The sequence below is a fragment of the Lycorma delicatula genome, chromosome 1 (assembly GCF_047948215.1).
Source record: "Lycorma delicatula isolate Av1 chromosome 1, ASM4794821v1, whole genome shotgun sequence".
NCBI classification, from domain to species: domain Eukaryota; kingdom Metazoa; phylum Arthropoda; class Insecta; order Hemiptera; family Fulgoridae; genus Lycorma; species Lycorma delicatula.
This window is the reverse complement of record NC_134455.1, coordinates 126,253,237-126,270,391: the sequence shown is the minus strand read 5'-3', so window position 1 is coordinate 126,270,391 and position 17,155 is coordinate 126,253,237. Positions and strand designations below refer to the sequence as shown.

The 17,155-nt window shown below is 29.4% G+C and overlaps 1 protein-coding gene across 1 annotated transcript in view; it reads left to right on the top strand.

The window, feature by feature from the left end:
* The window catches only part of LOC142322025 (uncharacterized), a 349,309-nt gene that overhangs the window by 257,599 nt on the left and 74,555 nt on the right, over positions 1-17,155 (top strand). Inside the window, exon 3 of the mRNA XM_075360626.1 lies at positions 11,089-11,287. Coding sequence (XP_075216741.1) covers positions 11,089-11,287 — 199 coding nt within the window. The remainder of the gene's footprint in view (positions 1-11,088; positions 11,288-17,155) is intronic.

The window sequence follows — 17,155 nt, the reverse complement described above, 5'->3', positions numbered from 1 at the left end:
CACGGTTGAAGCCGCGATGGGTATGTTAGATTTGGGATTGCAATAAATTGTTTTGTTTATCTTAAATTATTTATATTAAAAAAGCATTGTGAGTGAAGCTACATCTATATTGTGGGCGAAGTCGCGACTGGGTACGCTAGTATATATAGTAGGATAAAAGTCAGATTCTCGTGCGTGTAGATTTAAATTCTGTAACATAATTTTTATCAGCTAATTTTTACTTCCTTGTACGAAGTAAATAAAGGAAGTATTGTGATGAAAAAAAAAATTGTGTGCAAAAAATTTCCGTTTTCAGATTTCAACGGAAATATCCATTTTGACCATCCCTGAATCCATTTTGACTAGATTCTGACAAGAAAATTTACTCGATCTAATTTCTATTTGCAAATCTCTACTGAAACGTAACGAAATCGACCCGTTTCTGAAGCGATTGATCACGAGCAATGAAATGTGGTTAACCTACTAGAACAATGTGCGAAAAAAATCGTAATCCAAACGAGAGAAGCTCCACAGTTTGTGGGAAAACCCACACTGACGCCCAGAAAAGTTATGCTGTCTGTTTGGTGGGACCGGAAGGCCATTGTGCATCCATCCGTTCTCCCTGGCTGATGCCTCAGACCTGTACAGTCGACAGTTACCGCGTACATCTAGCAATTCAAAAGAAACTGCCTGAACTGGTCAACAGGAAGGGTGACGTATACCACGGTGACAACGTCACATCGCATACATCTTTAACGACCCGTCAGAAATTTAGAGAAGGTTTTAATGTAGGGAGCTTGACTGGAAGGTTTTAATACAAATACCGTACAGCCCGGACCTGGCACCGACAGATTGTCATCAGTTTCTGTCTCTACTAAACTCCCTGAATGGTGATAAGTTAGTTTCAAAAGAGTCCTGTATGAAAACTACGTGTCAATTTTTTTACCAGAAACCACAGAAGTTATATAGCGACGACATTATGGTGTTGCTGGAAAACTGGCAGGTCCTCCAAAGAAATAGTACACGTGTGGTCTAAATGTTATTTTCCAGTAACAAAAAAATTTATCCTTAATTTTGGCCTCTGAATGCTCAATACTTTTAGACAACCTGATATAAAAAAGCCATACTTTTTATTAGTAGATATCGTTATAAACATTTTTTACAAAAATATTTCTTTATATTATTTTTTACTGCAATCTTATATAATTTTATGTTTTTGGTAAATAAGAAAGTTACCTATTGTAATGGGTACCATGATTCGACTTCCGGAAAATTTCAACATATCTTCGCGTTTCACATCCACCAGGCCCCAAAACCACCTTCAGCTCAAAAGTTTACATATCCATTTATATATATATATATGTATACAATTTCACTTTCTTGTGGACACGTTAACTACCGTAATTTTGCACCAATCATTTTAAAATTGTTCTTTAAAAATAACTAGTCCCAAAATCTCAGGCGAGTTTGCTAACCGTCAAAATCGGACCACGGGGGTGGACATGGAGGAGCTTTTTCGAAAAAATAAAATATCGCTATAACGTTTTTATTAAGTAAAATATCGAATTCGTTTAAAGCTCCTACTATTTTTTAAATAAGGGCCTAAAACTTATTTCAGTAAAGTTATTTTATATCACCAACCATTGGCCCAGGGGTTGAAAAATGGGGTTTTGAAGACCAAAAAATCATACCTCCCTTAATAGGCACAGTACCGAATCGATTTAAAGTAGTCGTTGGTCCTCTAAACATTACCTAAAACTTTCGTCTGAAACAATTTTTGATATGATCTACCCTTACGGCAAGGGATGACTAAAATATTGCTGGAATTGTCAGAAGATAGGGCTTGTCTTATGCTACATATGTGAAACTTTTTTCAAAGGTTTCCCATATTTTTCACCCTTTAAGGTGGAAATCTTTATTATAATCTACTTAGTACCGGTGAACTCTACCTCCGCTTTCCGGTGTGCTGAAAGGGATTTTTTATACTGTAAATTATTATTGTATGATATAATAGATACAGACAGTAACCGGCATGATGTACCTGAATATGTTACAATAATGGCAAATGCCTCAGCTACTCAACGACTTCATTTTCCAGCAAGATGGTTGTCCTGCCCATTTTCATAACGAGGTTAGACAGTACCTTAACACAACATTACCTCGGCGCTGGACAGGACGTGCGTCTGAAAAAGACAAACACATTATGCTGTGGCCAGCAAGAGCACCAGACCTCACGGCATGTGATTTCTTTCTCTTAGGTTACGTGAAAGATAAGGTGTTTATCCCACCAATGCCGATATCGCTGAGCTAAAGGATCGCATAATCAATGCAATCAACTCTATCGAAAATGACATGTTAGCACGAGTTTGGCAAGAGCTAGACTTTTGAGTTGATGTGTACCGTGTCACCAGAGGAGCACATATTGAACATTTATAGATTTTTAACAAAAACTGTTTGAGTCCCTGCATCATCTCGTACAACTTTCATTAGGTAAGTGAAATACTTAATCAGATTGAATAACATTTATATTGTTTATATCAAGAAAATAATATTTTCTTTAATTTTAAAAAAAAAACAGAGGTGGTACTCCAAGTTGGCATAGATAGTCCCAAAATAACCAGAATCAATGTTAACCTTAGTAAAGGAAAAGAGAAACAAAGTTGTTTTTGGTTTTCTTCTTACTGGACCAAATATGTTGTTATAGATTACCATGCCAATGCCACATAATATTTTTAGTTAGTTGTTCAAATGGATAAAGAGACTACGCTTGTATAATGAAAAAAAGAAAAATCGATGAATTTTAGATTTCGAGTTTACGACCGAAGTAAACGAAGACGAGAGTTACACAACACGCTGTCCAATTTGTATTTTTCTCGTTTATAGCTTATCGACATCGATCTGCTTCGGCCGGTACGGTAATACACTCGCACCGACTTATATCTATTAGATAGGTTTTGTGAAAATATCTCGTTCGTTTCGCAAGATTATATTCGGTGCTATGAGGAGTATATGTGGATTGTATTATTCGACTGGAAGTTCATTCGTCTCATCGCCTCAACGGAATATCAGGATAATCACCGTTGTACGCAAGCAAAATATATTTATCTCGAATATGTTAACAACTTTATTATTAATCGTTGATCTGTTTACACACGATTATTTATTACGTATGAACGGCAACCTGTTTTATCGAAACAATCGATTTAATCATATGTTGATATTGCTTATCTTTAGTTTGAATTAGTGTACCTCTCCCTCCTATTAAAAAATATATATTTGTAGCGTTTACTCAACTAGTAACAAAAAATCTGATGTGGACACCACATGACTTTCTTGTACGCCTATTAAATTACATATACACATTTTTTAAATAAAAAATTACATAAAATTTTATTTCATTAATAACTTCTGATATTTTTTTCATTTATTTTTTTTATAGTTATTAAATTATTATTTATTGTAAAACTTTTTTACTATCAGAAGTCAATAATTAATAATAAATCAACATATTTAAATGAAAACAAAAAAAGGAGATGAAGTCTCTGATTCGAACCGGTGTGCCTTCCCCTTGTAAGAGCCAAATATTTCATTAATTTAAATTTTAGCTATAAGTCTGGAACCAATGAAAATAAATAATACTTACGATATATCGTTGAAAAACTCTCAATGAGGCCTTACTACTGTAGTTAAAAAAAAGTCCAAAATCCAAATGTTTTGGATTGTGGACTTTTTTGGACATTTTTGGTCCAGTCGATTGCAATCAAAAGGGGAGGCGCACAACTAGATGTTAAACAGTCTTAAATTCAAAATTTCAACATCCTACGGCTGATCGTTTTTGAGTTATGTGAAATACATACTTCATACGTAGGTACAGACATCACGGCTAAACTAGTAAAATTGGATTCAGGGATGGTCAAAGTAGATATTTCCGTAGAAATTTGAAATCCAAACTTTTTCGCGATCATTATACTTCCTTTACTTCGTAAAAGGAAGTAAAAAGAATCATTGAAACCGGTAAAAAATAAACTTAAAGTTAAAAAATTTATAAAAATAGCCTAAATGAACTCCTTCAATTTTTGAAGTAGATTAAAAGGGGAGGTTATTCCAACATAACCAGTACGGTTTTTTTTATCTAAGGTTAAATTATTTATAATAATAATTACTTATGTTATGATTTTACTTATTAATTAGCTTAAAACCACGTACAAATATCATTTATTTTTACATAAAGTAAGACAATCAAATATATAAATAATACACCTTTTTAATATATCTTCATTACTTCATCCATTTTTTGGGGGGTAGTAGAATCCCTCCTTAGTAAAAAAAACTACCATACCATATTTCATCATTATCATGTTAAACCATTTCTGAAATATAGATCTAATTAGTGATCCACATTAATTCCCACGTAAAGAATTCTATAGACCAAATTTTATAATGTTTGAAAGAAGAAACCTTAATATGAAGAGAAATAAAAATTTGGGATGGTTCTTTTTTGACCAACTCTCGTGCGTTTCTTCAATAACCTATTATAACAATCGTCAAAGTACGAATAAAATAAAAAAGAGATATAATATTTATTAAAATGTTCTAAAAAGTAGTCAAAATGGATTCAGGGAAAGTCAAAATTGCCTGTGAAGTGTTTAGTTATATGGTTGGATGTGATTGATTGATGTGATGTGATGTGTGGAGTGTATGGCGTGAGGTATGTATTCTGGAGTGATGATTGGATGTCGTGGAGTGTGTGGTGTGATTTTAGTTTGATGTGAGATACCTTGTGGGCGTATGAGGTGAGTGTCTGTTGACTGTGGTATCTGAATGTATGTGAGGGCATATTCTCCCCTTCCTGAAGTAATGCATATCGGCTGTACCAGGAAGGGTGGGTAGTCAGGGGTAGAATTTTAATCGGTAGTGTGCAGGAACACGTACGCATTTAATAAATAAAAAAATGATCAAAATGTATATTTCCGTTGAAATCTGAAAACCAAACTTTTTCGTGATCACTATACTTCTACTTCATACAAGGTTGTAAAAAGTAAACCTTCTAATTTTTTTTCATTTAAGATAAATGATTTTTTTTACTTAGCAATTTAATGGATGAAAGTAAAATTTGAAACATCTGAATGTTTTCTTTAAAACATTTTATAATGTTTTATTTTTATCGGTAAATGGGGGAATCAACTTTCACAGTGGCGGAACCTCTGCCGTGGTTTATTCACCGAAGGTGCGTAGTATAGTAACAAGATCCTTTCGAGTAACAATTTTACGAAATCATCGGTTTAGCCGATCGAATGAGGGTCGTTTTAGTTGGGAACTTCTGATTTTTTGTATTTGATATACTTTAATAATTTAGAAAGCAAAAGTGACTGAATAACAAATATTTTACTTTAAAATAATTATACACTTTTGAATAAAATGAAAGTTGACCAAATCGTACCAAGTTATACAATGTAGGTAAAAAAAAAAAAGTTATAGGAAATTTTTTTATTATTATTAACATTATTACATTTTTTTATACTAAACGTTTTGATGTTTCTTGTGCAACACCAATAAAGTTTTATTTAGTAACTTGTATTTATATCCTTATCTTGTTCATAAACATACCTCCCATTAGCAACCAGATATTTTTATTAAAAAAAAACCTATCTTACTTAACTTTTCTGCAATAACTTGTTGAATTAATATGATAATGAAGGGACAATATCGATAGAAATCATTGCTTTACAAACTGAGGTATTTACATAAATTAGTTTTTAAATTTATAATTATGTTACCGATTTCTCTTGGTATTTCCTTTGTGATTAAAATTTAACTCTTTCCCAACTAATTGATGATAATAATTATTATTATAATTACAGTCTTAGTTTTTTTTATTTATTTGTTTACTTAAGATTATTTTTATTTTTAAGAAAAAAATCTGGAATGATTTATTAAACCAAAAAAATGTTACAATATAAATTAAAAAATTAAAAATGCAGTCTATTTCATAAACTAGATTGTTTCGATAAATTTTGACAGTTTTTGAACAAAGGTTTTTCAATTGATGACCTTTATAAACTAATATCTATTTAAGTCAAGAATGTTCATTAAAAAAAAAAAACTAAATTACAAAAAAATCGTGTGCAGTTCTGCTCAAGAAGACTTTTGGTTATTATTCCGAAAAGTATTACTATTTCTAGTGTACTAATTACTATTTCTAATGGGTATTACTATGATACTATTTCGTTATATTTAATGACTTTTCATTATTTTACCCTATTTTCTTCTGAAACTGTATCAACTCATTTTAATTTAAAATTTTACAAAGAAAAGGAATTATGAAATATTAAATAACAAAAAGATAACAAAACGTAACATATATCTTCATATTATTGATTTGCATGGCTTGGCATTTCTCCCGCATTCGGTCGCCCGAAATCATAAGACCGAATGTCTGTGCCACAAACGGCTATTAATGGTTGGTGATATTAAAAACCTTTATTTACATACATTTTAGGCTCTTATCCAAAGAACAGTAGAAACTTTAAACGAATTCTATATTTTACTTAATAAGAAAGTTATAGCGATATTTTTTTTTTTCATAATTAAAAGTGAAAAATTCATTTTCAATCCCCTCCGCTTTCTACTATGCGACCGAGAGTAATGCGCTGTACTTTTCTTTAAAAAGCTGGTAAAATCAATATATGATGATGAAATCAATATATAATGAAAGTTAAACATTTTATGTATTTAAAAAAAAAAACTTATAAAAACGTTGCTGCAGTATTTGATAAGAAAAAAAATATACTCTAGCGATTTCTTTAGTAAACTACACATTTAACAGCTGTTTGTTTTTCTTAGTTTAATAAAACAATTTTTTTGTTTTCTTTGCAATGGTTGTAAACATAATCCGTAGATAAATTTTTATTTTGTGAGAATTTATTTTACATTAATAATACTAGTGCAAAATATTTAATCAGGCTTTTATTTATACAAATCAATTAATCAAGTAAAATAATTTTTTTTTTTCATTAATATATTTTTCTATTGAATTTTTGTTTTTAAAATAACTATTTCTTACTGAATAATTATTAACTTAGAAAATAAAGATAATTGGAAAACTTTCAGATGAAAATTTGGGAAGAAAGTAACAATAACGGGAAAATAATAATAACAAAATTATGTTCATTCTACAAAGAATTGTAATAAAAAATAATAAAAAAAAACCAAATTTATAAAAACAGTAATGTAATACATTTAAATGATAAAAAATTATTTTCCATACGTATGGCGTGACTTTTATTATCTGCCAGATTAGGTTTGGGTATGTGAAAAATTCTATATTTATGTGAAAAAAATCCATATTTACAAATTAAAAATATTAATTTATTTCTATTATCATTATTGTAATTATTACTATTATTTTACTGATATAATTTCCTTTTTAAAAATAATTATTATAATTCATTTTTCATAATCTGATTGAAATTAATGAATTTAGTTATTTTTATTTACAATTAAAACGACATCAATTTTTTCAGCAAATTTCTTAAAAGAAATTGATATATACATAAAGATAAATTGGTTATTTAACTTATAAAAAAATTTGATGTGGATAACACATGACTTCTCGTACGCCTATTAAATTACATTTACACATTTTTTTTAAAATGAAAAGTACATAAAATTTTATTTCATTAATAACCGCTGATATATTTCTTTTTATTGTTATTATAGAATTATTATTTATTATATTTTTTTTTTTTTTACAATCAGAAGTTAAGAATTATTAATAAATCAATATATCTAATTTAAAAAAAGGAGATGAAATCAGATTCGAACCGATGTACCTTCCCCTTTAAGATCCAAATATTTCATTAATTAAATTTTTATTTGGCTATATCTCTGAACCATTAAAAATAAGTACCATTTATAATATATCGTTGAAAAGCTCTCAATGAGGGCTTATTAGGAAAAAGTCTAAAATAAAAAATAAAAACACATGAATTTTGTGCTTTTTTTGGATATTTTTGGTTCAGTCGGTAGTAATCAAAAACGGAGATGCACAACTAGATGCTACAACAATCCTAAATCCAGAATTTCAACATTCTACGAATGTGATTATGCCGAAACTAGGCGAAACAGATTCACGGATGGTCAAAATGGATGTTTCCGTTGAAATCTGAAAACCGAGTTTTTCGCGATCACAATACATCCTTTACTTTGTAACAAGGAAATAAAAAACACAAATAATAACACATAAACAATACTGGTTTATATAAAATTAAAAAAAAATAATTGCAATTATTATTTTTTTTTATTTGTAATGTTTCCCAGGTATAATTCACTAATATAACCCAGACCTGAAACGAGAGGACAAAAAACATAGTTGCAAGATAGATAATAGAGCATTTTATTATCATTTTTTTTTTAGAATTATTTCTGCAATTCCTTGAATATATATTTGAATTAGGTTAAAAAGTAGTAGAAAAACTATTTTCATTTAGTTTCCCTATGATATTTTCAATGTATTTTCGATAATTAAATCGTGTATGTAAATAAATAAGCCGTTAAGAAATATAATAAAACCATCCTGGTAATAAATAAATAATGTTATTAATATTCAGACTTATCGGCATAGTTATTGTACTATTAGCACAAGACTAACAATGTCAATAACGTTTTCTTTTATTAAATTAAATACACCAAAGTTAGCTGAAATTTTTCCCCGTCTTTGTCAACCGAAATCACGGCTAGCTTTGGCAGGACGGTCGAACGGGGTTTTTTGCATTATCTAACCAGTTAATAACACCCGATTACTAATAACATGACATACTTATATATATAATGCAAATACAACAGGTTTAATACATGACTATAAAGTATGTAACATCTGAAGGGAGGTCTGTAGTACGCTATAGCATCCCCTTCTACTGCTCTTAACATTATTCGGCGACTTCTCACACCAGTAGCCAAAGTAATGTTTTCCAAAAGTCACATGCAATGACTTGCACCGTATTTAATTATGACGTCACTATTATAGTAACGAATATGTCCTGGTAATTTTTTTAGTACAAATAGAATTATTTATACGTAATATTTTGTTCAAGATGTATATGGAGTAATTTATTTATTTATTTCTTGTAAAATTATGTTTTTTTTTCAAGTATATTAAACTAAGGTTTTTCTATAAATAAACAGTAACAATGATGTAATAAAAAATTATATGAAATGAGTTGTTTATTTATTATAGGCTATAATATTATGATTTTTTTTTTGACGTGGCGTAGAGTTATTACGAAAATTATTTTTAAATAGCAGGTACGCATTACTTTTGTGACAAACAGTAGCACGTGTTCCGAATGACAGGTTGTAGGATTGGTGTAGAGGAGGTATGTGGAGGCAGCTTGAAGGGAGGACCCACTTTTGTATTTTACATGTACTATAGTACACTTGACACAGCAGTTGGCGAGGGCACACTTTCAGCTCACGCATTGCAGTAACCTACATTTTCCACTTTTACACTATCCATTTTTACAATGTGTTGTATTTAATTTAATTACGAGTAAAAATAAAAGAAAATACATATATTTTGTGAAATGTTTTTCATATTTGACATGTCTTTTTTTTGCGGGAAGTAATTAAATCAAGGCTATAATAATTTTTTTTTGTATTATTTCACATTAGAATAATAAAAATATTAACTGTTTAACTGAGGGAAGATGTTTTGCAAGAGAGGAGTAATTAAGTGTTGGGAAACATACAATTAACTGTTACAATATGCATTATCCTATTCGAACAAAAAAAAAATTCTTAAACCACTAATAAATGCTTTATTTTCAATATTATTTCATTTTAAATTCATATATATTATTTACATAAAAGTAATTATAATATATATTCCAAAATTCACAACATATAATTAGCTTACATTTTAGAGATTAATTTAAAAATCTTCAGCTGGAAAGTTTGAGAATTTAAATAAAATAGTACTATCACTGAAAACAAGAATACTACTTAATGATTTTAATAGTAATATTAACAGAGGTAAAATACTCCTAAATACAAAAATAATAATATAAAAACGTAATATTATTATTGCTAATGTTATCATGCTATAATTACTATATTTATTGGAAGAAACAATTCCTTTTAATACAAACTATCACATTTATTATAAATAATACAATGGAATTAAAAAAGAAAAATAGATAAACAAATTAGACAAAATGAGAATAAATTTTAAAAGTACCATCATAATGTGTTGTAAAGGTAAATTTACGTAACAAGTATTCATATTTAACATAATTCATTAATATAACAATTTAACTAGTAGGATCTGAGTACATAAAAAATCTTATGTGGAAACCACATGACTTCCTTGTATTACTACTAAATTACATATACACGTTTTTTAAAATGAAAAGTACAAATATTTAATTCATTAATAATTTATGAGGTTTTTTCATTTTTTTTTTATTGTTATTATTGAATTATTATTTATTGTAAAATTTTTTTACAATCGGAGTTTAATAAATGAATACATTTCAAATAAAAAAAAAGAAAAAAAGAAAATGTATTCGATTTTTAACCGATGTGCCTTCCCCTTGTAAAATCCAAATATTTCATTAATTAAAATTTTATTTGGTTATATCTCTGGAACCAATGAAAATAAGTACCACTTATCATATATTGTTGAAAAGCTCTAAATGAGGGCTTATTATTGCAGTTAACAAAAATTCCAAAATCCAAATGTTTTGGTATTTGGGCTTTTTTGGATACTTATGGTCCAGTCGATTGCAATCAAAAGGGAAGGTGCACAACTAGATGTTACAGGAATCCTAAATCCAAAATTTCAACATCCTACAGCTAATCGTCTTTGAGTTATGCGAGTAACATACGTACATAAAGACGCACGACATATGTACTTACGTACAGACGTCACGCCGAAGCTAGTCAAAATGGATTTAGGGATGATCAAAATGGATATCTCCGTTGAAATCTGAAAACCGAAATTTTCCTCTTACTTTGTACAAGGAAGTAAAAATTAAATAATTACATTCATATTTTCTTTTTATATGTTGTATCATCACTAATAAATGTATGAATGATTTTCTTTTGTTACAGGTGCTGTCAATTTTCACCAATTTCTTTCCTGATCTAATTCCAAAAGAATGGCCATTGGATTGTATACCTTTATGGTCAGCTCTACTAGAAGGTGCACTTCTTCCATTGGTACTTGCATTATCAGATAAAATGTTTCAACGAAGAGTTGCTGCAATTTACACAAGACACAGACCATCAGATATATCTAAACCACTTCAAGGTAATTAATCACATTTTAAAAAAATTAATAAATTATTTAAATAGGAAAACCATTTGACAATGATTAACCTAATTTACAAAAAAAATTTAAAAAGGTATTTCATTATTAGATGGTAATAAACGTTGTTAAAAATATTATAAACACGATATATATAAAGAAATATTTTAAAATTCACTAAGTATGGGGTCGAGGCCTCCATCTCAGTATTAGAAATAATCTCAGTAAAGAAAAAAGTGTTACAAAATGTGTGAAGTTTGACTTTTGTTTAAAAAAATTTACACTATTGAATTTTTTATATAATGCTAAATAAGGAAAAATTGCAAAAATAATTTGTTGTTAATGAGTGTGCTGATGGAGGGACATTTTAAAAATATTCTTTTCAATTAGTAAGTTTCTTTCTGATCTAATCAATAGTTTGTACATTATAAAGCAATATACAGAAACCATAATTCTAAAAGCAGTAGAAACTATTGCTATGTGAAATGATTACAAAAGTAAAATCTTAAAACTGTTAAAAATTGATGTATTTGAATTTTCTTATTCCTTGAATTTCACCAATCTATTTGTGTATGTTAAAGTAATGGGAAATTTAATTTAGTTAGATAATAATAGGATATACAATGATAATGAGATGTATCCAGGAATATTTCATAAAATATTCATGATTCCATTCGCCAAAAAAGATGGTTCAGTAAACTGAAATATTACCGTGTAGTAACTTTAATTTCATATTAAACAAAGATTATTCTGAAAATTCTGTATAAAACATTTAACAAAAAACAAGTAGAGCAAGTGGTTACAAAAGAATAATATGGCATTGAGAAGAGAAGAAACACAAGGCATGCGATTGAGTTAATATGAACTATTGGTGACAGGTGTATAGAAATCGGTAAAGGAAAAAAGCGTGTTTTAAGATATGGAAACACATTTGAAAGTGCCAAATGGGATATCAATAAAATGTTTTAAAGCCAAATTAAGATTAGAAAGATAGAGGCATATATAAAGAGTCATATCTTAATCAGAACAGTAATGAAAATAGGAGATCACAAACTGAGTGATTTACCCTCGGAAGAGGAGTAAATGCAAGGGTGCTTTTGCCTCCATCTTGTTTAATATGTTTGTTGAAAAAATCATCAAAACTGCTGTTCATGGTAATGAAGTTAACAGCCAAGGAAAAAGAAAAATGGATTGCATAAAGTATACAGATGATAAGATGATTTTAGGAAAAGAAGTATTGGATTGTTGTTAAGATAATAATTTCTATTATCGTTTCTGCTAAGATCACTATAATTTCTATGGTGAGTACCGTTTTCCTTTCGTAGCTTCATTCTTTTATTATATGTTGACGCGTAAGGAACTACTCCATTGTCAAAACCTATTGTATTACATTGTACATTGTACAAAACCTATTCAGTACAAGATGAACAATAATCAACATAGAAATAGAAGTACTGGATATTCACCTGATAATTTTAAAATTGAAAGATGTTATAGCAGAATATGGAATAAAAATAAATGTTACAACAAAATATTAAGGGTACGTAAATATAAATAAAGGAGTGTCTCCTCAAAAAAGCCAGAATTGAACTAGTAAAACAATATACATACTGACGAAACATATTAACAGAGTATTGCAGAAATGAAAACAAAATAGAAACTAAAACAACATCAGGTAGAAAGTATATAATAAAAAAAAGCTGTTAGATATAGAGACGTAAAAAAAACTGATCTGGACACCAAATGACTTCCTTGTAGGCATATTTAATTAGATATGTACATTTTTTAAAATGAATAGTACTTAAAATTTTATTTCAGTAGTAACTTCTGATATTTTATCATATATATATATATATATATATATATACCTACCTATTGTGAGGGATACCATGATTCGACTTCGGAAAATTTCGACACATCTTCGCGTTTCATATCCCCTAGACTCCAAAACCACCGTAAGATCAGAAGTTTAATATAAATTTATATATCTACTAGCGGATCCGACAGACGTTGTCCTGACGCGGCATTATTCTGTAATAAATGCACACACATAAATATAAGTAACTTAATTAAGTTAAAATTAGCAGGAATGTGTTCTAAATTTCATTAAAATGACTATTAGTATGATTCAGTTTGTGATTGTTGTATTATTGTAATGGGTTTATTGATTAATTATGTGTAGTATGGTTAATATTTATTTTCACTAAATATTGAGATGTCCGATGAAAATTGAATTAAAAAAACGAAACGTCGTAAAATTAATAATTAGTGTAATTAATAAATTTTCATCCTCATTACTACTAATTTTCACTTAACATCATCTAAAAAAGTACCTCCTACATATTTTTTTTTTTATTTAATAATTTTGATGTTTCATAACCATGTAACAGCTTAATTAATCAATTAATAAAAAAATTAAAGCACTGTAAAAAAGCAGCGTAGTTAAAATTTTAGTAGAAATTTTTATCATTTTTCTCATTCATTATTTTAACATCTATTTTACCAAATTTTAGATAATTTTAAATTAAAAATAATTTTAGAAAACTTTTTATAAAATTAATCAGCTAAAACATTATAAATTCAATTTTTTAAATATACTTTAAACTATATTTTAAGTAACTTATATTTTAATTTTATAAATGTTATAATTTATTTTACAAACTTAAATTTTTATTTTCAAAGAGCTGTTCAATACTTCATAAGTTGCATAGAATCAAATGAGGAATGACAATTTAAATTTGTAGGTTAAGTTGATTGTTATGAATGCACGTGTATACATTATTAAAATTCATGAAAAATCATGTAAAATACTCAATTCAATACTGCACCTTACATATTTGCACAATGTACTTTTTTTAATTAAATTTTAAAACGTTATTTCAATAAATAATAATATAATATAATATTCTCAATAAGCGTGCAATTCTAGCAGACCCGGCAATTCTTAGCTATTGCTAGATCTGAGTATACATACAGATTAAATGACAACAATTGAAAGTTTCATAAAACCTTAAAAACTGAACATTAGCAATTTAACAAAATTTAACCTTTCACTTTATAAAAGTCAGAATTTAAATAAATCCAAATGGCAAAACAACAGCACTACCTATCGGATTTAATTCAAACCACTCTCTAATCACAGTATTCGGTGGAAAATAATTTTTTAACGAAAAGTGTTGTGGCTGCAAAATCATTACAATTAATACTGAACATTAAGAAACTTACAAAACATTACGGAACCTTATAAAATTTCACCTTTAACTTTATAAAATTCAGAATGTAAATAAATCCAATTGTCAGAACAGCTCTACCTATCGGATTTAATTGAAACTATTCTCTAAATACGAATTTTAATGTAAGAACAACACTAAGCTACGACGCAAGTAACTGATATGCGAAAAAGCAACAAAATAAAAAAAAATCCTAGAATCCGATCGCAGCACCAACTACCGGGTTTGACTGATAAACCAAAAATTAAAAAAAAACTTCTAAAACGCGATCGCAGCTCTGCCTACCGGACCCAATTGTGAACCCTAACCATCCCAAGATCAACACATAAATAAATTAAAAAAACATTTTCACTTCAATACTGTACCTTACAAATTTGCACAATGTTTATTTTTAAATTACACTTTAAAACGTTATTTCAATAAATAATAATATAATATTTCTCAATACGCGCACAATTCTAAACGCGATCGCAGTGCTGCCTACTTGTTACTTAATTAGTTGTGATTTTGTTTACATTGGCAACGGCCATACGGGCTCTTTGTGATTGGTCGTTGTGTTTGACAGCGGCTATCTTGCATTGATCTGATTGGTTTTCCTTTGTTTACATTTCCATCTGATTTATTAGCCTCTTATTTATTAAAAAACTTTTTTCTCGCGATTTTTTGTAACACAATAATAACACAAAATTACGAAATATTTTTCTCAATTTGATCGCACCAACTGTCTGGACAAATTAAAATTAAAATAGAATATTATTGAATATTCGATACTGCGATGGTAATGCAGTCTGCCGGATCCAATGTAAAACATTCCAAAATCAACAACTACTTATAAATAAAAAAATTAATTAAAAAAACATTTTCCAAACATTTTCCAGTGGACCAAATTGTGAATCTAAATCATTCTCGAATCCCCTTGAACACACACACAAAATTTCATTAAATTCATTCCAGCCGTTTAGGAGTTCACTTTCATACACACGCATACAAGAAATATATATATAAAGATATTTTATTGTTATTATTGAATTACTATTTATTGTAAAATTGTTTTAAAATCAGAGGTTAATAATTAATAATAAATGTCAATATTTTAATTTAAATACAGTTAAAAAAAGGAGAAGAACTCGGATTCGTACCGATGTGCCTTTCCTTGTAAGATCCAAATATTACATTAATTAAAATTCTATTTGTGTAAAACTCTGGAACCAGTGAACGTAAGTACCACTTATGATGACATACGAGGTCTGTTATACGTAAAAATACATAGACTAACTTCGTAAAACAAAATGTACTTTGTTTAGAAGTTGCTTGTCTGGGTCCGCTTCGAAGTACTCTCCTTCCCGACGCACACATTTATCCCAACGGTGTTCCCACTTTTGGAAACAGTCTGGAACGCTTCTTTTGTGATGTTTTTCAGTTCCTTCATGACATTTGCCTCAATCTTGAGAATCGTCTCAAATCGTCTTTCTTTCAAAGCTCTTTTGAGTTTGGTGAACAAGAAGAAATCACAAGGAGCGAGGTCAGTTCAGTACGGTGGCTGGGAAAGAACAGTGATCGAGTGATTGGTCAAAAACTCATGAGTTCTGAGGGCTGAGTGGGCTGGAGCGTTGTCGTGATAAAAAACAGGTGGTACATCTTCAATTTTTCGGTCAAAATCTCGTAATATGATCCAACTGGCACCCCACACTCTTCAGCAAGGTTTCTGATAGTCAGACATCGATTTGCCTGGGTGTTAATTTTCTCTACGTGTGAGTCGTCAGTTGACGTGAAAGGACGTCCAGGACGCTCATCGTCTTCAATCGACTGAACACCATCTTTAAAACGTCCATGCCACTTAAAACATGTCGCACGCTTCAGATCAATGTCGCCGTAAGCCTTCTTGAGCATATTAAAAGTTTGGCTCGCAGATTTTCCAGTTTAACACAAAATTTCACAGCAACTCTTTGCTCGTTCAAGTCACTCATTCTTAAATCCGCCAAACGAAAAATACACACTTCGCAAACAACCGCGTAGCTAAGCAACCAATAAATGATATTTGCAATAAAAAAACTGCGTTGTAATCAGCTGAGCTGTACGGACATGGTGACGCCAAACGGATTTGATTGGAACCAACTGGACTCGAGCAATTCAAACAGTCTACGTATTTTTGAACAGACCTCGAAAAGCTTTCAATAAGAACTTATTACTGCAGTTATGAAAAGGCTCATTTGGACCCTTTTGGTTCAGTCGATTGCAATCAAAATGGAAGATGCTGAACTAGATATGTTACAACAATCCTAAATCCAAAATTTCAAGATCCTACCGCTAATCGTTTTGGAGTTATGCGAGATATATGCGTACGTTCGTACAGACGTCACGCTAAAATTATTGAAAATTGATTCAGGGATCGTCAAAATGAATATTTTCGTTGAAATCTGAAAATCGAATTTTGTTGCAATAACAACACTTTCTTTACTTCGTACAGGAAGTAATAATCCTTTAAAAGATTTTTTTGATATGTTGTATTCTGAGCATACTTTTATAAGAATGTGAAATATGTACATTAAGAGAAAAGAAAGGTTTGTCCACATGTGGATTTGTACGGCTGGTCTGTCCATCCAATGAATCTTCATTACAGCCCACGTATGTTTTCATGTAA